Consider the following 25977-nt stretch of genomic DNA (forward strand, 5'->3'; position numbering starts at 1 on the left):
ACCTTGAATTAGTTTGCATTTTCCCTGAAATCGTCTTATAGTCTTGGCCTTTTCTGCAATGTTCTTGTACATTTTGTTCTTACTAACCGTTCCTGCTCTAATTACAAATGGTGTGTTCTTACTGTGCTCTTCTATGTTTGTCCTAAAAAATATATTGTTGTATCTTCATATGTATGAGAAAAGAGAACCAAGGCATAGCCGGGATGGTGGGTATGGGTTGATGCATACCTGCCGGCCTGGGTTCGAGTCTCCGCACTCGCAACTCAGGTTCTACTCACTAATTCCTCTATAAAACTGCCAAGGGCCTCTACCCTCCTGTTAGGCGTCCTTTTATATGTACTAGTGGTTGGGGCGCCCCTTGGGGCGCCTCCTAGCCGGTCCTTGGCGGTCCAATATCTTTCTAATCGTGGTCCAATGGAAAGAACCAGTTACACTGAAAAAAGCTATGTATAGTCTGCTCGAGTAAGGTCCAACACAATCCAGCCGAACAGTCACATGAGTACATGACCATCTAGTTGCTCCTGCTACATGTCATAGTGAGATGCAAGACAACCCAGTTCGACAAGGTCTAGACCTACATGAAACCCATAGTATGGTATGTAACATCATATCGAAAATGGATGCAGTGGAACACCTTGTCTATTCAACTTCACATGATTTGCACAAGGGGTACATGCACTTAATACAGGTTGAAAACGGATTGAAATAGGTATATAAGGATCAAGGAGGTTTAGTACGTCGAAGTACAGTGATATATGCAGACAACATGACAATTACATGACAGCAGAACATATACTAAGAGGGAGGTGCAGCCAAACTGGGGGTAGTATGGACAATCTGAGATGCAGGCACACGAGACATTTTTTGGCAAGGGCAGGTGCGGCTTCTTCAGAATGGGCTCAAGCATGACTGAGGCTGGAACCTCGAGCACCTCCATGTGCATGGCTGGTTACTGGTGAGATGCAACAGAGATGAAGTTTAGGCAATAGCATATAGTGTTTAAGCATGTGAAGGAAAATTCAATTTGATGCGTTGCGGTAAGTAACACACAACAGTAAATCATTCAGGTAGTAATGATTTATATCATATTAAGAGAAAGATTAGGAACGTCATGAAGTTTCACAAATAAGTCAAACAGGGCGAATAAGTGTAATCTTTATATCCAATGACATATAGATAACATGCTGGTCATTCCCTTAGGTTAGTGTGTTGCTCAGGCAGATTACATATCAGGAATGTTGATGATCATGCGGAGAAATGAGGTAATTAGCTTCAAAACAATAATAATGTTCAGCTGAGAATGAAAAAGGAAGGATTTTCTAAGAGAGCATATTAGATTTAATCTCAGGTATAGTGTATACCATAATAGATTAAGTATCAACCAGATCTTCTTACCAAACACAAATAAAGGCAGGTAATTTTTCTTTTATTGTAAAAAACAGGATAATGTCATGGATGACTAAAAGAACAATATGCATTGACAGTGCTAAATAGAAGAGAATAATATGCATCAGGCAATCTCACATTTAACTACCAAGCAAAGGATCCTTGGGCAGTATCATGAGAGAGTCCTCGTGGACTACAATCTAGTGATGTCTAGCCTAAGCTTTGTCAGAGCACATGGGTAGTACGAATCTATGAACAAATATAAGAGGTAAGCTACCTATGTACCTATGTAAGATCAGAAGTGCACGTACGAAGATCGCCTCACCTGTTGGAACCACCTGGGAAGAACAGGGTGATAAGGGAAAAAAAGTGAGTATCAAAAGAGGAAGTATTGCCATGCTGCATTCAACCTGCACAAAAAGTATCAGTGCAGTTTGCTGAGAAACACACACACCAAAAAACATTTGTGACTTATCACATGTTCCAACTTCAGAGGCTACACCTGCTATGCCTCTGAACACATAGGAAATATAGCACAAGGAATTTCTTAAACCAAGTTTAATTCAAAACGTACACCATGGCTGAAATGAAGAAATCATGTCCTTGCAGATATTTCAGATAGCTACTTATCAATGCAGTAAAATGAATAAATGAAAGAGGACTAAACCGAGCAGGCAACACTTCTGCAACAAAGAGAAACAGGAAATAGGCGGCTCTATGAAGAAATTTTAGCAAACACTGAACATACTAATCCATAATAAAACAAAGTACCAGTACCGACTACCGAGAGATGCAAAAAAAAAAGGGAGGACTATCCCCTGTTTCAGCTGGCAGCAACTTCAAATAATAATTATTAGGGGCTCCAAATGGAGTGATGCAATTCTACAAAAGGCAACTTGATCCCACAAAGGCAGTAGCAAATGACTGTTAATAATTAGTGTTTGCCACGCCCATTTCAGATAAGAGAACAGATTGGAACTGGACAATACTTTTAGGTCAAGATCAAACCAGTTTGGGGCCTTAATGGTTAGATCCTACTTTTGGATCTCTTTCATGCAACCCACAAACTCTGAAGCTTCAGGTCTGCACAATACAAGTAAGAAGGCACTTCACTGTGTATGATAGTTCAGGATAATGGTAAATTTCGGTACCGTTTCTTTAATGGTAACTGCAATATTAGACTGAAAGAAACTTGGGTCATACGAGCTAATCATTGCACAGGCCCAACAAAATGGGCTGTAAAATAGACCTTGTGACGCCTGAATTCAGCCAATGGTTGAAGCTGGGTCAGAGATACCTGATATAAATGATAAATCTCTGAAGATTTAGATTCAGGCCCCTCAAAGGCTACAGACACAGTCAACACCTATCATGCACCTATCATGCATGAAAGCGATGAAAATGCAGGCGAAACACCTGATAAAGAACTAATCACACTGTATCGTAGGCCGCTACGTTTGTGATACACATCCGTAGCCTTTATTGGCAAGCATGGTTGCATTGTTCCTAATGTAAAAACTGAGACACTTCCTAATGTAAACGGAGATAACTGAATGACAAAGGCATGCTTGCAGAAAAATACCCTAGTGCTCATAAGGTATAAATATGCGCCTATCCATGGTTTAAGCCCACAAACCTGTGTGGCCACATCTTTAAATCATCTTCAATGGGCTTCAGAATAAGATCACAGAAGCTTTAATTGCATAATTTAGTAGCGAAGGGGGTGGATTATCATCAATTGTACAAAACCGATTCCTTGCAAATCCATGTTGTTCAAGAATTCCATGACATCCAAACTGCATTAACATGTTAGTTCTCAGTGATCGGCAGAAAATATTTTTAGAATGCCCAAGCCATTATGTGTGAAGGTCACATACTTGGGGAAAGCAAATGGGTTCATACCATGGAACCTTGTTGGAGGTTTGAAATTGGCCTGCAAAAGAGAAGTTTAATTTCAATAACTGAGTCTAATATATAACACGATTAACACTTCAGAGAGAAAAAAATTGTCTGACGGAGACATAACGACACCATAATAAGAAATTATGAGAAGAAACTAATAACTAAAATCGTATTGCATTCAGGCAGAGACAAAGAGGCGAACATCGCAAACTAAGAATGCAGAGACCAAGCAGATCCATTTTTTTATTGATATTGCAGTGACCATATTTGTTATGAAAATTACAAGACTGGTTAAACTTAAATTAGTGAAATATAAGTGCAACTAAGAATACATGAGCTACCTGCAGAAAGAAAAAATAGGCCACAGAATAATGTGTAAGCTTACACATACAATACCTGCAGAAAGAGAAAATAGGCCTTAGAGGTGTGTGCAGCTGAGCACAGGAGTTAAAAAGGAGCACTGTTTTCTTATCCCAAAGCTAGATGCTTGACAGACAACCCTCAGTTCAAACCATCAAAAACATGACTGACTTGATGTATCAACATGCCATTTATGCACATCAGTTTAGCATGTATGAAAGGGCGACAATCCTGTAGGTGCGCATATTCTACTATATTTTAACAATTTATCTGCTTTCACAAACAATGATTTTATCGTCTGAAAATAGCTTAAAACAATATGCACTCTACATAATTACTAAGCTGCACCGATAATTCACTCAGTGCACAGAATAGTAGATGGAATTCTTCTTGCTTGCTTAGTGAGAATGCAAGGAAGAGATAATTAGCACAAACCTAGAAGGTCAGAAGCATATACCTATAGATTTATCTGTTGGGTTGTCCAAAATTGACGACTCGAATGCACCAAGGCAGAAACTCAAGGAGCACAGCTAGGTCTGCATAAAGAATATGCTTGAGTAAGCTAGAAGACCCGTTGCACACAAAAATAACAATAAGTGTAAACCAATGAACATAGGAAAGTATCTAATGACATACAGGAGCACCAGATAAAATCTCCTACCGGTTTCAGAGAAGAAATGATTTTGGGTTAGTACACATGCATCTGGCTCCAAGAAAAAACCTTGAATACCAATGGAAACATAATCTAATTTGAGATCACCTGAATGAGTAGCAAATACAAGCACATGACTGCCCAAAAAGAGACTAAAACATCATGATACACCTAGAGGATGAAGAGACTGCCCAAAATGTCGCTAAAAATCCATCTGGACCTTCATAATCTACAAAAGGGTAATTCTGTATATTAATTATCGAAACAGAAAATGTTACAGTATTTCCATATATCAACAACTTATCCCCACCCAAAGTTTATAATTACAGCCTATAACTACATCATCGAGACCAATAGTAAACCACTATCAATCTGATGCTTAAATCACTACACGATGGAAAGAAGAAACAATCAAGTATACCTTTAATCCAGCGGTTTAATGGAGCTTCTGGTCCAGTAATCGTATCTCCACATCTACAGCTAGCAGATCTCCTTATCTGATGCAAATAGAGGGGAAAACGCTCAAGTAGCACGACATCCTCCACTGAAGATCCTCCTTCAGTTCGATCTGCCGCAACACCACCTCGTACACTGCCTCGTCGATCGCAGCCTCGCCGGCTCCCCAGCGACGAGGCCCGCGCTCACTAAAGCAATGGCGCCTGTACCGCCACTGGTTCGTGTGCTCCAAGAAGGCCAAGGCCGCAACCGCTGCGCCTCCTGACCACTGAGCCGCGCCGCCGTGAACCACCGTCCAGACCGCTAGAGGAGAGGAGAGGGAGATCGGGGCGGCTGGAGCCTGGAGGGCGAGGGAGCTAACAGGGAAAGGGATCGAAAGCGGAGCGAGGGCGCTGGGTGCGGCGGCTAGGGTTTCCGTCGGGTGCTTTTGTTTCACGCTCCAACGGCCAAGATGGACGCGGAGCTCAGTCACGAATCGAACGGCTTGGAATGCTCTCGCTAATGCCCAGCATAGTTGGCTATCGTGGGACGCTGTGAGATAGGGCAAGTAGTCACGCACTTGCTTGTTCTCAATGAGAAAAAAGTGAATCCATTCCTCCATACACGAGGTTGATGCTAGGGCTGTAGGTCCAGCCATGGGTTTTTTCGTTTATATAAAGGGAAAAAATATGCTCATTTTAGCTATTGCTAAGCTGTAGGGTGTATGCTTTTTTATTTGTAAGATGAGAAGCACATGGCTTAAGTTGTTAACTAAAACCTTCTATTTGTATGGTGATGTGCTTATGTCTATTGGAGAGAATGCAATGGTGCCTGCTTAGGATAAAAAAAACTGGGGAGAAAAGGAGTCAGTTCTACTTTAGGGTGATAATTATTGAGACATATCAGCATATGTATTCTATTTTTATGTTTCTGATTGATCAGTATTTGGATGTTTGACCTTTCATTAATTTTTTTTATAGAAGCTCTGGTTGACAATAAGACAACAATATGGAGTTTATAATACTTCGAGATTTTAATGCATATGTGAATAAGACCACCCCTTTGTTATTTTGACATTTCCAAATCTTCAGGATATACTGTATTTTACATGTTTGGTTTTGCATATAAATGTCATGCAATAGGTCACAAATAATCTCTGCACCACATTGATGTCCACTCCCTGTCACGCCCCGAAACCGGGCCTAGTTGTGACAACGCCACATATTTATAACCTTCAGATTATAAACATGTAAGGCTCAAAATTAATACAAATCTATAAATCTAAAACAACACTTTATTCATTAAGTCTGCTAGTACATAAGTCATAGTACAACTAAAACTTCTTTATTGATTCATATCCCTTCCCGTAGCAGTACTAGTCCTACTCATTGCCATCAAGTTCAACAATGCTCACTTCTGCAAAAGAATAAAGATGACAAGGGTGAGTATAAGAGTATACTCAGCAAACATGCATACAAAGGAAAAATAGATGGCGCCGTATCAAAATAAAAGAATTAGTAGATTGATAAAGATAGAATAACTACGGGATAAAAGGAGTTCAACCGAAGGAAAATATATCTTGTATCACACATGACAACAAGCTTCCCAGCCCGGGAGTCACAGGGGTGAAATTCACACTTTTACACTCTGCAGAGGGGTACTCTGACGTCGACAGTCTTGACTAGTTCCACCGGCTCTAGTCAAGCAGTGCTCTTCTACCCGCTAAGACCCGGACACTCTGACCTACTGATGTCGGTGGCTCCTAATGATCCATCACCGGCACGTTCCCGAACAGAGGCCGTCCCCAGCGGAGAACACGGATAGTCCCATATCTATACTGTGACCGGTACAATGCGTTTGCCGTCGTGATACCAAGAGTATATCAAACAGGAATTTACAAAGAAAATTAACTAGCTAAATCAGCAAGAGTGATGTCTTGATCCCTTTTTACAGAGCCAACCAATACCATGCAGGTGAACCGAACCATGTGTTACCGTCAACATGGTAGTACCAAGTATCCCTAACATAGTGTGCATGATCAATTAGCAGTAAAGATTGTATAGGGATCAAGTAGTCTGAGATAGACATGCATGAATCAAGGAGTCAAAAGTAGTGCAATACTTTAATGATGTGTGGTGCCATATATGGAGATCAAGAATAATAATCAGGTATGTCAGTAGGGTCATGCATGTACTACTACCATAGTATCCATGCATGCGTATGAATCAGAAGCTAAAAGCAAGATACTGAATCAAGTAGCTAGCTGGCCATAGCTTAAGTACGGTATAGAAGAGAGAGCAAAATCAACCAAGGAGCAAGATGGGATGCATGCTTGCCTTCAGATCGTCTACACACTGCAACAAACTGGGTCCTCTCCAAATAACAGCAGAATGCCTCCTCTTCTCTGGTCGATGGTCAGGGGACTAGCTAGTGATACCTACTGTGTGGAGATCGGCCGCTCTCTACTGCCCTTTTTATAGTGTACCGAGGGAGAAAGATCTCAGATAACCTGTGCATTAAGTCGCCGCTTGATGCTGGGTAATAAAAGCCTCGCGGAAAAAAACCCCTCCCCTCTCCCGCGACCCGCGCCGCCGCCCCCCCCCCCCGCGGCGGCCAGGCCGCTCCCCTTCCCCGGCCGGCGCTCCTCCTTCCCTCGCGCTCCCCCTTGCCGCCGCCGTCGGCGGGAGCCGCCGGGCCTTGCCTGGGCGGTGCCGGCGGCGGTGGGGTCGTCTCTACCCGTCGCGGCGCTGGGGGTGTGGGGGTCCTGGCGGGCGGCGGTGCACTTCGGCGGCTGCGGTCCGGCTCGGCGGGGTGGAACCCGTGCGTCGGGTGGTTGGAGGAGAGACGGCGCGACCGTTGGTGGCAGAGCTGCGCGGGTGGCGGCCATGGCAGGGCCTGCTCGGCCCAAATCTGGGCCCAGTTCGGGGCCCAGAGGGGCTGGGAGGGTGGGCTGCGCATGGCGCCCTGGTGATGCTCCCTGGAGGTGGAGTAGATGCGACGGTGGTGGCTGAGTGGCGGTGGTACTCCGGCCGGCCTGCTGCAACGTGGTAGCGAGGTCTTTGCGGGCCTGTTTGGGCCCGGCTGGGCGGGTTTGACCTTGCTGCCATGTCCGGTCGGCTACCGCGAAGGCGGTGGAGGTAGTTCCCTCCCGCTTGGCTGAGGTGCTGCTACCCCCGACCCGGCTATCTCTCATATCTACGTCTAGGCCCTTCTCCGGCGACCACAGCGAGACAGCGAGGATGGCTTCAAGATCGCAGTGGCGTGTGCTGGTGGGCGGAAAGTCTGGTGGAGCACGTTGAATCGTCCGGGTTTGTGGGTTGGGGGACGGGAGAAATCTTGTCGGCAGGCCCGACACTGACGCGGTGACGCCTGCGGGTGTCGCCTTGCCTTCCTGAAGGGCTTCGGTAGTCCCTCCTCCCCAATCCCTTCCGCGTATCGGGGAAACCCTAGGACCAGTCCGAGCAGCAGTGGCGTCGTTGTCACTTTCCTTGTTGAAGGTGTTGCTTGTTACGCGGCGCTTCGGCGTGCTAGGAGTGTGGTGGCATTCTCCGGAGGGCGCAGCGGTTGCGAGTTATTCTTGTTCTTGTCAAGCTACCGGTGTCGGCTTTGTTTTCTCTTTCTTTTCTCTTGTGTTTCCTTTTGGACTTGGTTGTGTTGCAGCCCCAGCGTGCTTGTTGTATCGGTTGGTTGCTATATTAATATAGCGGGGCGAAAGCCTATTTCAAGGAAGTCGCCGCTTAAGCCATCTCTAGAAATATCTACCGCTTTGCCAACCTTTCAAAATCGGACACGTAGACCTGACCGAGCCTACTCAGCATCCTCGTGGTTGGTTGCATGCAAAAATATCTGCTCACGGTACAAGTAGTACAAACACTTCTAGCTAGCACAGAATGGAAGAGACCTAGGGTCTCACTCTACCTAGACATTATACCCTATATAAAGTTCAAACACATTCATGCCCCCATATTGCTCTGGGTACTGTAGATGAGCTAATTTCTTCCAATCGTTTGATAGCACATATACCACATTTACCCCATCTGTTACTGTAGATCTATCAAATTGGTTTGGCCTCATTTTTTTCCTCCTTCGGTTACCGGTTGCCTTCCCGGTTGCCTTCTTCTCATGTGGTCAAAGCGGCCAGACGTGCCCACCATGCTTTGGTCAAAGCGGTGCTGACAGTTACCACCCCCCACCAACGAATAATCCAGGAGCTCCTCCAAATCGCCGCTCCCTCCTCTACCACGAGCCCCTCCCCTCACTCCAATCTTCCGGCCGACAAACCCTCCTCCCGCGCCTCCATCCTGCCCTCCGACAGCTAGCTGCGTGATGGTGCGACACGGTCTTGGTGGTGTGCGTGTATGTGTTGATGGTGGTGGTGCTGGGCCGGCACCGGCGCCAGAGGGATGCATAGCTGGCGGGCTAGGCGGAGCCCAAGAGGCACATCATCCTCCCGCACCTCCATGTCGTTGCCCAATCCTTTCCGCTCACCATGGCACAACGCAACAGCCCCCGAGCAGCCTACACGCCCAACGGAAGACCTGGCTATACCGCCGCCATGGACCACCTCGCGTTGGTGGTAGCCGATGGGCGCGATGAGGATCACATCCAGCCGAAATGGCGATGGATGGGGAGTAATTGGAGGAGGAGGGGGAAGGAGATGCTCATATGGAGGAGGTCAAGAGGACAAAGACGAGGTGGACAGGCAGCGGTGGAACCAGGTGGCCACCCGAACGGATGCTGGTGCCGCGACTTCTGTGGCGGCAGGAAGCTCCCCATCAACGAAGGAGAGATGCCCAGTGCTGGCGTCGGGGGTATTCAGGTGTCTTCAAACGAATGCCCAAGATTTAGTGCAGAATATATAGATCTGATGCAACTTCCTTCAGGTGATTGTGAGAAATCAGCAGACAAGGTAGCGGATTAGCTTCTAATTTCTGAATTTTTCCCCTTTCTTTTTCTTGCATTCAGCATTTTTGTTTACAATGAATACCTAGCATTCAGAATCTAGCGCCCCCACTGGAGATGACGATGGAGGAGGATCTCATCTCATGCAGGTCGTCAGGAGGATATGCGCAAATGCCACCGTCTTTACACGGAGCAGGGGTGGAAGGGCAGCAGCCAGGACACCATGGTCGTTTGGGAGGTGCGCTACTGCCAGGAGGACGTGTACCAACGACACGGCCTTCACACTCAGCAGGGGCAGAAGAGCCCCAGCGAGGATGCCATGGTCGTTTGGGAGGTGAGCTGCCGGAAACTGCGGCTTTTGTTTCTATAGTTTGGGAGGCCTACTACAGCAACCAACAAAGTTATAGGGAGCTTGCAAACATTTCTATAGTTTTGCTGTCATACTTGGAGCTCCATTTCAGATTATTGATCTTTGCATATCAGTCATCTGTTCATAATTTGATACCAGGACCATAGAAGCATTTTTTTCTAATGCATTGATTATGTTTTCTCTTCAAATTTTAGACCTCAAGTTCAGATCATGGTCTTTGCATGCCATCTTTTTTAGCTTCTCAAACAGGTAATCTAACAAGGAAGAACCACATGTTTTAGAAATATGGGAGGGAGGTCACAGGTACGAGGAATGTTGAATATGATTAGTTCTTTCCATCTAAAAGATATAATTGGCTTCATGTTTGTACAAGGCTACAAGCACGTTGAACAAAAAAAAAAATCCATTTCCATGCCTTCAGTATGCAATTACATGTGATTGTATCAGTATCAGTATGCAGTCATGAACAAGTATTCCAGAAAATGCAACGAGTTCAGATTGTTCTTATATGTCTTGAATGAGAGAAGTTAGAGTGTTCAAGGTTCTCATACTAGATGAATCTAGAGCACACAACTTGTGATCCTTAGCTTGGGTTTTCTGACGGTTGCCTTTGGGCTTTTTGTGAAAAGCAAATTTAACTTCCACACATACACACTCTAGGATAGTATTGGGGTCGTTGCTCCAGGTGTGCTACTCCCTAAAAGCCTGTGGAAAAATAGGGGCAAAACCAAGGTGTTGTGTAGTGAGATAACTGCAAGTTCCAGGCACTTCCTTTTTTATTTTAACATCTTATGACTTGCTTTTGTTTGCCCTTTGTTGACCTTGCTGTTTTATTTTCTTTTCTTTGCAGATGTTTCCAGTTTTAGGTTTTCATCTTGAAGATAGTCCCCACTCTCAAAACAATGCCTACAACAAACTAATGGATGTCAATGCTAATTACTTTAGTTTCAAATCCATTCCTAAAGGGGATTTAAATTGTAGGCTCTTTCTATTTGATTCAGTTCAAATGGTTAGATAATGATCTTACTTTAAAATAAACTAGCAGTTTGGCCCTCGCAAATGCGAGGGAATCATCTTTAATTTCTCGAATGTGACAATTTCTATTGAAAGGAATAATATAGTTTCATAGTCTCCGAAAATAGATAGGTAGTTGTCAGAACTTTAGGATTATAGTTTGTGTTGTAATCTATTGATAATTTCTCTAATAGATTGCAATTGTTTATTCTCATTTAAATCTAAATCTGTAAGAGTTTCCCTACCTCCGAGTAAGGTTTGCATTCTAGAGCTGAATTAATGTTCTATACACATTTTTATCTTTTCATATATGTTATAACTGAAATTAGAAACCCACTTGTTTTGACCAGTTAGCTCAAACATGCATATTTAAGGATTAATATACTCTACCTATGATACGCCTATTACACAGTTTATACTTTATATCTTGGACTTTGCGTACTTTTTGTTGATACGCCTACCTGAGTGTTTCTTTTTGTAGGGAGAGATGTGGTATTGTTTATTCTGCCTAATTTCCATCCATCTGAAGTGAGATCAAATCTGGTATATATAGGTGTAGGTTGGCATTGATCATACCCTATCTATTGAATTATAAATTTGGAATTCGCGGTAGCTTTTTGAAAAACTATTCTACATATACTCAAGGTTTTTTTTTCTCGGTTGGGTAAAATTACCTCTAGGCACCGGAATACCGGCTGGTATTTTGCCTGAGATATTTAAAACAAATCCATAAATTCTTTCAAAATTTCGTAAATTTATTTATATTTGAGCAAATCATATTAATATAGGCAAATTTTATTTGCTGTAAAAAATTTGATGTGAGATCCAGTTAGGTAGATGTACATGTAGATCAGCATGGATCATACCCTATCTTCTAAACAATATATTTTTAATTCGTGTTAGCTTTTCTCCAGCGGAAAAAGTTTTATGGACAATCAATGTTTTTTTTTTCGGTTGGGTAAAAGTATCTCTAGTCGCTGTTATTTCTGTTATTCGAAATATCTGAAACACTGGTTGGTATTCCGTCCTAGATATTCAAAACGAATTCATAATGTTTCTCAAAATTTCACAAAAGCATTTATATTTGAGCAAATTATATTAATACGGGTGAATTTGGCGGGCAAGTATAAACTTACATAGAGTACATATATACTATGCGGATCGGTGCCGTATCGGCTTATATTATCATATCTTCCAGCTAGCTACAATGCTTATTTTCCTTTTTATTGAACAGATGCGCGTACATCTACGTCCTTTGACATATCCCATCTGATTCCCCTTGGGTTGAACGGGACATGTTGTATAAGGAAACAAATCACCTAACTTTTGTTTTTTCCTTATATGCTCAACGGATGAGGACTGCACCTTGTATCGTATGGAAACAAATCACCAACAAAAGTTTTTTCTATTTCACAGTACATCACAACTATTATTTTGATGGTCCACCTGCTTAATTACGGGAGACCTCATCTCACGTCCAGTCGGGATATCACCACACGGTAGTCCTATAATTATTACTTAAAATAATTCAGGTGATGTCTATAAGGTATGCATGGCACGATATGTTATCATACGTTAGATCCAATGTGTGTACTAATTAATTGGAACACATCTAGCATATTTGTTACGTAAATATTACGGTTGTCATTAGAGATCCTAGCCATCAGTTTTAGATCTAACCATCAAAAATATTTATGATGATGTGGATTACCGTGGTGTCTCTATTTCAAATATCCGCATTTTGCTTTTAGTATATAATAGATTTGATGCTGATGTTGATGTGATATAAGCCTGAATTTTCCTTTTTCATGTGTTTTTGGCTACTAAAAATAACTGCTTGGACCTATACATGTTAATTGTCATGCTAATGCCGGTCCAACAGCCAACTATATCCTCCTGAATTTTCAAGTTAAATGTGTTTTTTTTCACTTATAAATGAACCTCTCAAAGCTATTGTGTTTTATTGCTTACGGTAGTAAGCTAATTAATTGGATATTTAGTTTATATTACTTATTTTAGATAAAGGAAATATATTAATATCAAAAGATACAAATTACATCCAGCCTCTGCAACAACGCTCCACCCTAATGGTAGTACGGATGCACACAACCAGAAAAAAGAGTAAAGAAAACTAAGAAATAAAAGTCCTGCTACAGCCTTCTAGACCTAGCAACAGCAATACAACCACCACTGTGACAAAAGTGACGCCTCCAAGAACGGAACAGTGCACCAGCGCCATCGTCGCCCGACCAAAGGGTTTAGGTTTTCATCTTGAAGATAGTCCCCACTCTCAAAACAATGCCTACAACAAGAACATTGCCAGACACAACCAGTTAAAGCCAGACCTTGGGTTTTCACCCTGAGAGGTAAGACTCTAAACTTCCCCTGTGCTGCCGCCCCCACATGCATACCACTGCTGGAGAGCCCGGAACGCCAAGCAGATCCCTCAGCATCACGAGACTCGAACCTCCTTTAGCCAGTCCACCAATCCGGCCTTCATGATATTTCTTCTTCTGACTTCACCATGGACCAAAAAGTCACCTGATGTCAACACAAAATAGAGCTTCGTGCCGCCCTCCACAGCCAAACGGTCGGAATAAAAACATGGATGCGCGCGATCGAATACCACCCGATCCATCAAACTCCAGGAAAAATATGCACTGCTCCATTCGGCAGCGGAACTTTCCGGAACTCATCTCTCCAGCCAGATCAATACAAACTGACCTCCGGAAGGCCTTCATCCTCGCATGCGAGAAACCGGAGGACCGCCACAAAAAAAAGCAAGATCAGCAGCCCCCACACCGCCAATCCCTTCTGCCGGATCACCAAGAAAGAGGACAGCGGATCATGCGTACCACCGCCGGACCGTTACCGGGGGCGGAGGCCACCACCGCTCCACCGAATTCTCCATGGCTACCGACGAAGAGCCTCAGGCCCCGGCCAAGTAGCCGTGCTGCCCGGCTTTCTCCACCGGCGCTTCATCACCTCCCATGAAACACCGCCGCGGAAACCCTCTTTTCTCCCTCGTCGATTCGACGGAGGGGGTGCCGCCACCACCGCCAGAGCCGGGCACTTATAAATGAAAAGAGTTCCGTCCTCTTTTTTTTCTTTTCTTAGGAGATTCAAGTATACTTCTTCTCTATGGTTATTATCGCCTTATATCGACGTAAACATCACGGCAGACCGTATCCTAATGTTGAAAACCAGATTTGCTCCCGCAGTTTGAGAAGCCTATCTGTATTCTCGTCCTCTACCGAAAGTCAAGTCAAAATGCCACACACTCCATCGACAGGATCGAAGAGATATAGGATGATGCAAACTCCCCTCAGATCGATCGATCATAGGTAGCGCGACGCAGTTGACCGGGGCTGCCGTGGTCATGCGCGTGAGAGAAACGGGCTGACCTGAAACGGTACTGTTCAACCTTTTGACAAACGAGCTCCGAAAACAGCAGGCGGCTCATGGTTTTCTGGATTAAATTCTCTGCTGTGCATTGGTGAATCCAGAGTTCGCCCACAGAAATCGATCGTCCAAGACGACGCTCTGATCTTCTCTCTGAACATTTAGTACGTATCTACGCATCTAGGCGTATATATATCTCCACATACAACGGGCAGACGGTAAGCAGGATAGAACAAGCAGGAAAGAGAAAAGGCAGCAGTGTCTTCTACAGAGATTAGCTTATCGCAAGACACAAGCTTAGGCGACGACATGGGGCGTTGGTTGAAGCCAGATGTACGTTCAAGATCGATCGATTTTATCTTGTTTGCTGTTGGGAATATTGCGGTGCTCTGTCGATTCATGCACAGTTTTGTCTTGCCTGTACTGTACTAGTGTTTATTTAGGATCTTTTCCCCTTCTTGTCTTGTCCTGAAGGCTATGTTAATAACAAAGAATCCCGATGAACGGTGCAGGTTTACCCGCTGATCGCCGCGATGTCGCTGGTGACGGGGATGTGCGTCTTCCAGCTCACTAGGAACGTCTTCCTCAACCCCGACGTCAGGTCCGTGATCCGTCCAAACTGCCCGATCCAACAGCTAGTTATACTGCACTCACTGCAGTGTGCTCCTGCACACACAATGGTTAACCGAAAGTCTGAATGCTATCTTTCGCAGGATCAGCAAGAGCCACCGGCAGAGCGCGGTGTTGGAGAACGCGGAGGAGGGCGAGAGGTACAGCCAGCACGCCTTCCGCCGCTACGTCAGCGCGCACCGACCGGAGGTCTTCCCCGCCATCAACCGCTTCTTCTCCGAGTCCGGCAAGTGATCGATCCACGATGTTATCTCTGTCGAACCGGGTGCATCCATGTGTGTGTAGTTGTCGGTTGTGAATATATTACGTGTGTGCTGATAGCTTTACGTCTTAATTTGCGATCTATGTATGTGATTACGTCTGTATCTTTCAAGCAGAATCATCAAGTGATATAGTTGATGGTACTTATAACTTCAAATTTCATGAAAGTGATATCGATCTTCTATCAGCAGGCAATCATCGGATCGATACTCAGTGCCTTAAATCTGGGTATAATTCAGAATTCAGAGGGATATTCCTAAGTTGCTTGGGAGACCCAAGCGCATCGGTAGTTCCTTGGTATATGCCGTCTGTCCCTGTCTGATGTAGAGTCCTGAATTGTTTGAGACATGATTGTGAGATGTGAATGTGGAGGAAGTCCATCCCGTGTGTCCGATTTCCGTCCACATATATAGCCGGTGTGTCGAATTTGCCAAGTCTTATGAGCGACAATTTTTTTTGCCACGAATAATCAAGTTGAAACAGATAGCTCCGTGTTTATTAGAAAAAACAAGGATTTCACAAGGCACAAATATGTGTGTGTGCAAATTTTGCAGAACACTCAGATAGAAGATCTGAGAAAATAGGGAGGAAAAATAAAACGATGCCCACGCTTTTGATGTGTGGTACCTAATGCTGACCTTGAAAGCCTGAAGCATATTCCTACAGGCCAAGTGGCATGTTCTCCCTAAAATCAGCTTGCCACAGCCATAGCTTCCTTGTGGTCTCACAACTTTTCTGTAAGCACGAGAGATGCCGTTGTATGACCGTTCAGCAGGCGAAAGTGATGCAATCATGCTAGAGTTCGATAGAAGAAGATCGTCATTGTTGTGCCAAAGAAGCTGAAATATATAGAGAACAGTTTCTTCATCGAGGATACGAGGTTGTTTCTTTTTTTTTTTGACCTGGACTACGGCGGGCTTACGCCAGCCTGAACTTTCATATCATCAAGGCAAAGTTGTACAGGGGAACATTACAAGCAAGCAAGGGAGGTATGGGGTGGGGAGGGAGCAAGAGAGGGGGGGGATGGAGGATCTCAGGGAGGGTCATAGCCGTTACACCAAGAATTAAGAAGATGAGAGGAAGCAGGGGTAGTGCATCTAAAAGCCCAGAGCCGGATGTCCTCGAGACAGCGCTGAGCAACCATGGAGATGTCCTCAATGACGCCGTTGAAGGTGAGGGCGTTTCTCCGCTTCCAAATGCTCCAAGCGATGGCGGTGTTGATGGTCGTCTCCTCGTAAGTGCGGCAGCGTAGAAGCCAGAAGTCAGGGAAGGTGGCATAGTCATGGTCGTCGAAGTCGCGGTGGAAGAACCTCCAGATTTCACTGGCCCTAGGGCAGTGAAGCAAGAGGTGGTCAGTGTCTTCATCTCCGGGGCACGAGAGGCAGGTAGCAGAGGTGCCAAGGTGGTGGCGGAAGCGCCGTTCATTGGTGGGGAGACGCTTTTTCCTAGCAAGCCAGCAGAAGATCTTGCACTTTAGGGGTGCTGCACTCCTCCAAACCTTTGTCGCAATGTCGTCCAACTGCAGGTTGCTGAAAAAACTGGAATAGAAATTCTTGTTTGTAAGCAAGTTGTTAGTGAGGCGGCTAACACGTAAATCCGGGACGTCGAGGCGAAGCACCACAGAGCCTAGGGCGGTGGTGAGGGTACGAAGCTCGGTCATAGCGACCTCAGTGAGGCGAGGCACGAGGGAGAGACTAAGGCTAGAGGAGAGAGCGGTAGCTACACTAATATTGGGACGGGTGGTGTGGGAGAAGAGGTGGGGGACGAGGTTGTTTCTTGATTGTTCTGCTGCAGAATCATTCATCTTCCCTGCCAAATACAAGCTACCACTGCCTGATACAGCGGTACTGATAGATTTTGCTGCAAATATTGAGTTGCAGGGAGTTATGTACAGCTCAGGAAGCACATTTCTGTTACTATGTGTGATGTTTCAAGCTGCAGCAGCTTGTTCAGGCGGGCAGTGCGAGGTACGCCTAGTCTGTCTCTGTCTTACTCCTCGCCGACCTTGCCAACGATTCTGAAATTTTCTGCTGGAGATTGGGGTCGGTGGTCTGATGTTGGGATGTGCAGCTCGGCGATCGATGTTCGTCTTCAGCCGACTGCGGTAATGAACTGTACTGCTACAACTGCTGGGTCGAGTTTGCGGGCAAAAGGTGTGTCAGGAAGACGGTGTCCGATCCATTCAAGATAGTTGTAAGCGGTGGACTCCTGCTCTCCCATTGCTGTCTTTGCATTACTGTTGAGTATAGCTCTTGTTTCATTCCACAGGATACATCATTGCCGTTCAACAAGTATGCATTTCTGACGACGCACAACTCGTTCTCCATCCACGGAGAGCCGTCCCACACCGGAGTCCCACGGATCACGCTCTACAACCAAGAGGATTCAGTCACCGATCAACTGAATGTACCTAGCACTACTGCAGAAGTGCAGATTGCCTCTTCCACTTAGCACCTTCTGAGTTCTGGTCACTCGCCTGATTCTGAACTGCTTGAGGCACCTGTTTTTTTTTCCTAATGCAGAACGGGGTTCGGGCGCTGATGCTGGACGTGTACGACTTCCGCGACGAGGTCTGGCTGTGCCACTCCAAGGGAGGGAAATGCTTCGACTTCACAGCGTTCGTGAGTGAAGCTTAGCTCAACAGCTAGCTGTTGCACGCTTTCTAGGTAGTGCTCTGTGACGGCATTCGAATTCGCAGCTCGTACGATGATCGGTGGTTTGCACTGCAGGAGCCAGCCGTGGACACCATGAGGGAGATCGAGGCGTTCCTGTCGTCCCACCCGTCGGCGATCGTGACGCTGATCCTGGAGGACTACGTCGGCGCCGACCACGGCCTGTCCAAGCTGTTCAACAGCACCGGCCTGACCAAATACTGGTTCCCCGTGTCGAACATGCCGCGGCGCGGCGAGGACTGGCCTCGCGTCAGGGACATGATCGAGCGCAACCACCGTCTCCTCGTCTTCACCTCCGACGAGTCCAAGGAGTCGACCGAGGGGATCGCGTACCAGTGGAACTTCATGGTGGAGAACCAGTGTAAGCGCGCGTCAGTCTCCAGCGATGGAAAATTGTCGAGACGAAGATGATAAGTTTCCTGATGATGTTCATGTCTGAATGATGATAGATGGGGATGGCGGCATGAGCTCCCGTTCGTGCCATAGCCGGTCCGAGTCCCTGGCCCTGGGCAACAGGACGCGGTCGTTGGTCCTGGTGAACTACTTCCACACGGTGCCGCTGGGTGTGACGGAGTGCGCGGAGCACTCGCTGGGGCTCGCGGACGTGCTCAGGGCGTGCCACGCCGCCGCCGGCAACCGCTGGGCAAACTTCCTGGCCGTCGATTACTACAAGGTACTCCTACATAGGTGATACAGTACAATTGTCAAAAGGAGAAGGTCCAGATTTCTACCTCCTGATGAACTTTGACGCGCGACCTCGATCGATCGGTTTCAGAGAAGCGACGGCGGGGGAGTGTTCGAGGCCACGGACATGCTCAACGGGATGCTCATCTGCGGCCGCGACGACGTGCGCGCCTGCAGGGTGAGATATCGATCTCCATCGTCTGGTCTTTTCCTCCATTCATTTGAGCGCAAATTATTGTGAGAATCGAAGTGAGCTTTGGGTGTTTGGTGTTGCAGAGACGAACTCTGAAGGACGCGTTGCAGGGCCTGCTTGGCAAGCTCGGGTTGATGCCAGGTCGTCGTGGTGCGAGGAGGACGTGAAAATGTCTGTCAGGGTTCCGTTCGTTCCAGTCTGGTTAACGGTCCGCTGCATCAGTTGTTTGTAGTCCACTCGTGTCTCACGTGCGGAATTGTGTAACTGGTTGGATCGGACTGCCAGAGCACCTGCCGGTGGACGCCGCTCGGTACAGCAACTCTACGGCTTTTGTTTGAGTGTTCTTCCCCTCTCCAAACAAGGGGTCCTCTGAATTCGACATCTACATGTGAAGAGCGAGAGCAATAGAGTAGCCGATGCACTTGCTAGACTAGTCATTACGCGTCCAAGGTCTTTTGTTCTTCTTCGCATCCGTTATTTTGGCACAAGTTTTTTGGTTCTCAAAAAGAAACAGCTTGAATCTCGCAAAAAAAGAAGAAACAACTTGAAAAGGTTCAGTTGTACGAAATGAATTTCTAGGTTCCGGGATTTCTTACCATCAAATTGGTAAAAAGGCTCAATTTATTGGCAATTGCTAGAATTTGTTGGAAACCGTAGAAACTCTAGTTTCCTTGTATGATTAAATATATGGCGAGATTGCCAGACATTGTGATCATCCTTTATCAGCAAAAAGAGTATATAGCTCTTCGGAAATGTGCCATTTTGGGGATTCCTACTATTTCTTTAGTCGAATTAGAAAGCAAAAAAAAAATTCTTATTTTGATACAAGAAGAATCGGCACAAGAAAAATAATTTTTTTGCCTTTTTCTTGTGCCGAATAGAGGATTAAGAAGACCCGCAATTCCTTCGAAAAGGAAGAAATCCTTTTATTGTTCTCGCCTTGTCTTGGGTTCGATTCTCTTCTTTTGCATAAGATAGAAACTGGGAATTCCAGGCAACAAAAAAGATCTCGTAAACAAAAAAAAGTTTAACCAAAAAAAGGATTTCCAATCTAAAATAGATCATAGATAATTCTGTGGAAACTTGAGATTGGTTTGGTTTGTACCGTGCATCCAAAACGATGCCAGGGGAGTTCATTATATAGGGCCTCAACGGCTGGTACAACAATACACGATATCCACGCTGCATCTACAACAATCTATCGATGGCTAGCTAGGATAAGATCAACCTCAGGTAGTAGTTAGGATACTAACTTATCATACAAGGAAACTAGAGTTTCTACGGTTTCCAACACTCCCCCTCAATCACAACCCTTTAGGTTGAGATTGCGACATAACCTTCGTAACTGAGATGCTCCAATCGGCTTGGTCAGTCCGTCAGCAACTTGATCATTTGTTGACACAAACCTGATGTCCAATGCCTTCCGAGCTACCCTTTCTCTGACGAAATGAAAATCTACCTCGACATGCTTCATCCTCGCATGGAAAACGGGATTAGCTGAGAGGTAGGTCGCCCCCAAGTTATCGCACCATAACACTGGTGGCCTGTTCTGAGAGATGCCGAGCTCTCTCAAGAGTGACTGAAACCATATGACCTCTGCAGTAGCATTCGCCAACGCCTTGTATTCTGCTTCGGTGGATGACCGTGAGACCGTGGCCTGCTTCCTAGCACTCCAAGAAACTGGATTTGCACCGAAGAAAACAACAAACCCACTGGTGGAACGCCTATCATCGACTGACCCAGCCCAATCGGCGTCCGAAAATGCACTAAGCAATGTGGAGTTGGACTTGTTAATCAGGAGGCCTCCTTGCAATGTGCCTTTCACGTATCTGAGGATACGTTTTGCTGCTATCCAGTGAAGATCTGTTGGGTTCTGCATGAACTGACAAACTTTGTTGACCGCAAACGCTATGTCTGGTCTGGTCAGCGTTAGATATTGTAGAGCGCCTACGACACTACGATATCTTGATGCTTCTCTCAGAGACAAAAGTTTTCCCTCATGTTTGGACAGTCGTTCTGCTGTACACATTGGTGATGATGCTTGTTTGCAATCCTTCATGCCTTCACGGAGTAACAAGTCTCTAGCATATTTAGCCTGACGGAGTACTATTCCATCTGAATTTCTGGTCACTTCTATACCAAGAAAGTAGTGCAGATCACCGAGGTCCTTGATGGCGAAAGAGTCTCGAAGACGATCAATCAGTTCTTGCGTGGCTTGAGAGGACGAGCTGGCAACGATTATATCATCGACATATATCAGTATATAGGTTGTTTCTCCCCCTTGCTGATAGATGAACAGAGAAGAATCAGCCTGCGAGGCTCGAAAACCAAGTGCATGAAGTGCTGAACTCAGGCGAGCATGCCAAGCTCGTGGTGATTGCTTGAGGCCATAGATTGACTTATCCAATTTGCAGACATGTCTAGGAAAGGCAGGGTGCTCATACCCTGGTGGCTGCCTCATAAAAACATCCTCTTCAAGTACCCCATGGAGAAATGACTACCTCGGGCACCTCCGGCTCAACTCTCGGGTCGCTAGGTAGTGAAACCCTTGGAACCTCGCCGGCGCAAGCCTCTACATTTGCCGGATCAATGATGTCCGGCCAGCCCGCCGTGCCGGCTGTCCCCAACCTGGCGCAGATGGTCACGGTGAAACTCTCCCGCGACAATTATCTCCTGTGGAAGGCCCAGATTGTCCCCATCCTGCGGGGGCATCAGCTGCTCGGCATCCTCAACGGATCACAGCCGGCACCACCCATGAGGGTGTCGGTGCCCACGGAGAAGGGAGCTGAACTCGCTCCCAACCCGGCGTACACGACCTGGTACGTCCTGGACCAGCTTCTCCTTCAAGCCGTTATCTCAACCCTTGCACCTGAGGTGCAGGCTCGGCTTCTCGGCGTCGACACATCCGCGGCGGCATGGCTCGCCCTCGAGCGGATGTACGCATCATCGTCGCGCACCCGGATTGCTGGGATTCGGAAGCAACTCGCCATCATCAAGAAGAGAGACATGAGCATGGGCGACTTCTTCGCCAAAGTCAAGGGACTTGGCGATCAGCTGGCAGCTGTCGGCCACCCTCTCGAGGATGAAGAACTTATGGTGTACCTCCTTGCTGGCCTCGACCAGACCTACGACAGCTTTGTTGCCTCCATTAGCATGAAGGGTAATGAGCTCACGCTAGATGAGTTCTACGCCTATATGCTCGACTATGAGATGATGCGCGACACGCTCGACACCAGCTATCAGATCACCGCCAACCTGGCGGGACGCGGCCGTGGTGACGGCGGCGGACGAGGTCGTGGCCGAGGGAACGGAGGACGCGGCAACTACGGCAACCAGCCGGCTGGTGGTGGCCAGGGCGGCTACGGAGGACAAGGAGGGCATCACGGTGGCGGCGGCGGCGGTCGCAACCAGGGCCAAGGAAACGGTGGTGGCGGCAACAAGAAGAACACAGGAGCTCGACCTGTGTGCCAAATCTGCGGCAAGACCGGCCATATGGCGCTCAAGTGCTATGAGCGGTTCAACCACAACCTCCAGCCAGAAGAGCCAAATCACCACCACGCCTACAACGTGAACGCTGGACATCAGGCGTTCGATCCTGCCTGGTACGCAGACTCCGGCGCCACGGACCACATCACCTCCGAGCTCGACAAACTGCACATGAGGGAGCAGTACGTCGGCAAGGATCAGGTCCACGCTGCAAACGGTGCTGGTATGTCAATTTCTCACATTGGTAAATCCTTCATTCACACACCAAAAAGATCCTTTCTTTTACGAGATGTTCTTCACGTTCCAAATGCACACAAGAGTCTTCTTTCCATTCATAGATTCACCAAAGATAACAACGTGTTCATTGAACTTTATCATGATTTCTTTGTTGTCAAGGATCGAACTTCGAGGAGGGTTCTAGCTCTCGGGCCCAGTGAAGGAGGGCTATATCCGATCACTCCAGGGTGTCTGAGTCAACATAGGACAGCCCTGTCTGTCGTCCACAAGCCGAGTCGGGATAGATGGCACTGCAGATTAGGGCATCCCTCCTCTGCAATTGTCGATCACATCCTCAGTCGTTTCAATCTACCTTGCAGCAAAGAGTCCAATAAAGCGTCAGTTTGCGACGCATGTCAACAGGGAAAGAGTCATCAACTCCCCTTCCCTAGTTCTACTAGAATTTCAACATTTCCCCTAGAGCTTGTTTTCACCGATGTCTGGGGACCTGCGTGTCTTTCATCCGGTGGTTATAGTTATTATGTTAGTTTTGTGGACGATTACAGCAAATTTACTTGGCTGTTTTGCATTAAGAATAAATCAGATGTTGAACAAATTTTTCTTCAGTTCCAAGCTCATGTTGAACGATTGTTAAACCGAAAAATCTTGTGTGTACAATCTGATGGAGGAGGTGAATACCTCAAGTTACGCACATTTTTCAATAAAATAGGCATAGATTATCACGTCTCTTGCCCTCACACGCATCAACAGAATGGCTCGGCCGAGAGAAAACATAGGCATGTCGTTGAGACCGGGCTAACACTCCTCGCTCAAGCATCCATGCCCATCCGATTCTGGGATGAGGCGTTCCAGTCTGCATGCTTCCTAATCAATCGAATGCCAAGCAAGACCATTGCTATGAGTACACCTCTTGAACGCCTACTCCACACTAAGCCAGATTATTCCTTCCTGAAAACATTCGGCAGCGCATGTTGGCCATGTTTACGTCCCTATAATAATAAGAAACTTCAGTTCCGTTCAAAGCGCTGTGTGTTTCTTGGTTACAGTAGTCATCACAAGGGGTACAAATGCCTACATATCTCTTCGGGTAGAGTTTACATATCTAGGGACGTGGTTTTCGATGAGCAAGTTTTTCCCTACTCTGACATATCCACAAACACCACTCCTGAATCCTTATATGATCAACTCCTCTTAACACCTTCTCTGTATCCGTTTCAGTCCTATCCTCAAACTGGTGCCGTGGATGAAGGGAATACCAATATGAGTAATTGTTCATCTAGTAATCCAATGCATGTGTCACTTGATCCTTCTGTTCCTCACATGCAGGTGACAAGCAACACGGCCGCGATTGACATCCCAGCACCCTCGTACATGGGGCATGCAGAGGAGCCAGCCTCACCGAGCACCCCTGCAAGTTCTACCGCCAGTCCTGCCGCGGCAGCAACGACGGCGAATTCTCCTGCTGTGGCCTCACCGGCAGCCAGTTCTCCTGCCTCGGCAGAGAACAATCATGAGCCACCGCCGAGTCCTGCTCATGACCCGCCGACGCGCATGGTGACGCGTCTTCGAGACAACACATGGCGGCCCAAGATCAGCACGGATGGCACAGTACCCTATGGCTCCCGCCGAAGACGAGCATCCCTCGCCGTTACCGAGCCGACCAATCATCTTGAAGCTGCTGGAGACAAAAATTGGCGCTCTGCCATGGATGACGAGTTCAAAGCGCTGATCAAAAACGAGACATGGCATCTTGTTGTTCCTCCGCCTAGATGCAACCTCATTGACTGTAAATGGGTGTTCAAGTTAAAGCATCGTGTCGATGGCTCCGTCGAGCGCTACAAGGCGAGACTCGTGGCCAAGGGCTTCAAACAACGCCACGGCGTGGACTACGCTGAGACGTTCAGTCCTGTAGTGAAACATGCAACCATCAGGCTCATTCTCTCCCTTGCAGTGTCAAGAGGATGGTGCCTTCGACAATTGGATGTCCAAAATGCATTTCTCCATGGGGTACTTGAAGAGGATGTTTTTATGAGGCAGCCACCAGGGTATGAGCACCCTGCCTTTCCTAGACATGTCTGCAAATTGGATAAGTCAATCTATGGCCTCAAGCAATCACCACGAGCTTGGCATGCTCGCACTGAGTTCAGCACTTCATGCACTTGGTTTTCGAGCCTCGCGAGGCTGATTCTTCTCTCGTTCATCCATCAGCAAGGGGGAGAAACAACCTATATACCGATATATGTCGATGATATAATCGTTGCCAGCTCGTCCTCTCAAGCCACGCAAGAACTGATTGATCGTCTTCGAGACTCTTTCGCCATCAAGGACCTCGGTGATCTGCACTACTTTCTTGGTATAGAAGTGACCAGAAATTCAGATGGAATAGTACTCCGTCGAAGCTAAATATGCTAGAGACTTGTTACTCCGTGAAGGCATGAAGGATTGCAAACAAGCATCATCACCAATGTGTACAGCAGAACGATTGTCCAAACATGAGGGAAAACTTTTGTCTGCGAGAGAAGCATCAAGATATCGTAGTGTCGTAGGCGCTCTACAATATCTAACGCCGACCGGACCGGACATAGCGTTTGCGGTCAACAAAGTTTGTCGGTTCATGCAGAACCCAACAGATCTTCACTGGATAGCAGCAAAACGTATCCTCGGATACGTGAAAGGCACATTGCAAGGAGGCCTCTCGATTAACAAGTCCAACTCCACATTGCTTAGTGCATTTTCGGACGCCGATTGGGCTGGGTCAGTCGATGATAGGCGTTCCACCAGTGGGTTTGTTGTTTTCTTCGGTGCAAATCCAGTTTCTTGGAGTGCTAGGAAGCAGGCCACGGTCTCACGGTCATCCACCGAAGCAGAATACAAGGCGTTGGCGAATGCTACTGCAGAGGTCATATGGTTTCAGTCACTCTTGAGAGAGCTCGGCATCTCTCAGAACAGGCCACCAGTGTTATGGTGCGATAACTTGGGGGCGACCTACCTCTCAGCTAATCCCGTTTTCCATGCGAGGATGAAGCATGTCGAGGTAGATTTTCATTTCGTCAGAGAAAGGGTAGCTCGGAAGGCATTGGACATCAGGTTTGTGTCAACAAATGATCAAGTTGTCGACGGACTGACCAAGCCGATTGGAGCATCTCAGTTACGAAGGTTATGTCGCAATCTCAACCTAAAGGGTTGTGATTGAGGGGGAGTGTTGGAAACCGTAGAAACTCTAGTTTCCTTGTATGATAAGTTAGTATCCTAACTACTACCTGAGGTTGATCTTATCCTAGCTAGCCATCGATAGATTGTTGTAGATGCAGCGTGGATATCGTGTATTGTTGTACCAGCCGTTGAGGCCCTATATAATGAACTCCCCGGCATCGTTTTGGATGCACGGTAC

At 46.6% G+C, this 25977-nt stretch overlaps 2 protein-coding genes and 1 long non-coding RNA gene across 11 annotated transcripts; 2 read left to right on the forward strand and 1 right to left on the reverse strand.

Moving 5' to 3' along the window:
- Window positions 1–619: 619 nt before the first annotated feature.
- Window positions 620–5159, reverse strand: LOC124677423. 9 transcript variants are annotated; one of them, XR_006994046.1, is made up of 6 exons: window positions 4722–5158; window positions 4106–4529; window positions 3264–3319; window positions 3023–3182; window positions 1672–1724; window positions 620–952 (listed from the first exon to the last, which is right to left on the reverse strand). It is a non-coding gene; the product is annotated as an uncharacterized LOC124677423 (long non-coding RNA). The 9 variants fall into 9 exon arrangements; XR_006994048.1 differs by having other exon boundaries at window positions 1664–1724; XR_006994044.1 differs by lacking the exon at window positions 620–952 and having other exon boundaries at window positions 1534–1724; window positions 4722–5157.
- A 9521-nt stretch (window positions 5160–14680) lies between these two features.
- Window positions 14681–15387, forward strand: LOC124669770. Its single transcript, XM_047206316.1, has 3 exons — window positions 14681–14756; window positions 14936–15024; window positions 15137–15387. The coding sequence occupies exons 1-3, from the start codon at window positions 14733–14735 to the stop codon at window positions 15285–15287; spliced, it is 264 nt and encodes an 87-aa protein (XP_047062272.1). The 5' UTR covers window positions 14681–14732; the 3' UTR covers window positions 15288–15387.
- Window positions 15388–15980: 593 nt separating this feature from the next.
- On the forward strand, window positions 15981–19296 carry LOC124675128 (PI-PLC X domain-containing protein At5g67130-like). Its single transcript, XM_047211198.1, has 9 exons — window positions 15981–16194; window positions 17195–17281; window positions 17385–17507; window positions 17583–17720; window positions 17837–17935; window positions 18044–18347; window positions 18436–18659; window positions 18762–18848; window positions 18947–19296. The coding sequence occupies exons 2-9, from the start codon at window positions 17201–17203 to the stop codon at window positions 19028–19030; spliced, it is 1140 nt and encodes a 379-aa protein (XP_047067154.1). The 5' UTR covers window positions 15981–16194; window positions 17195–17200; the 3' UTR covers window positions 19031–19296.
- The last annotated feature ends 6681 nt before the right edge of the window (window positions 19297–25977 follow it).

The sequence above is a fragment of the Lolium rigidum genome, chromosome 7 (genome assembly GCF_022539505.1).
Source record: "Lolium rigidum isolate FL_2022 chromosome 7, APGP_CSIRO_Lrig_0.1, whole genome shotgun sequence".
Lineage (NCBI taxonomy): Eukaryota > Viridiplantae > Streptophyta > Magnoliopsida > Poales > Poaceae > Lolium > Lolium rigidum.

Bases quoted from the DNA above. Each gene is read 5' to 3' on its own strand.
- LOC124669770 (XM_047206316.1), top strand. From the start codon at position 14,733: ATGGGGCGTTGGTTGAAGCCAGAT. The intron at 14,757-14,935 runs GTACGTTCAAGA...TGAACGGTGCAG, and splicing joins GGCGTTGGTTGAAGCCAGAT to GTTTACCCGCTGATCGCCGC. The intron at 15,025-15,136 runs GTCCGTGATCCG...TATCTTTCGCAG, and splicing joins TTCCTCAACCCCGACGTCAG to GATCAGCAAGAGCCACCGGC.
- LOC124675128 (XM_047211198.1), top strand. From the start codon at position 17,201: ATGTACAGCTCAGGAAGCACATTTCTGTTACTATGTGTGATGTTTCAA. The intron at 17,936-18,043 runs GTGAGTGAAGCT...TTTGCACTGCAG, and splicing joins GCTTCGACTTCACAGCGTTC to GAGCCAGCCGTGGACACCAT. The intron at 18,348-18,435 runs GTAAGCGCGCGT...GAATGATGATAG, and splicing joins CTTCATGGTGGAGAACCAGT to ATGGGGATGGCGGCATGAGC.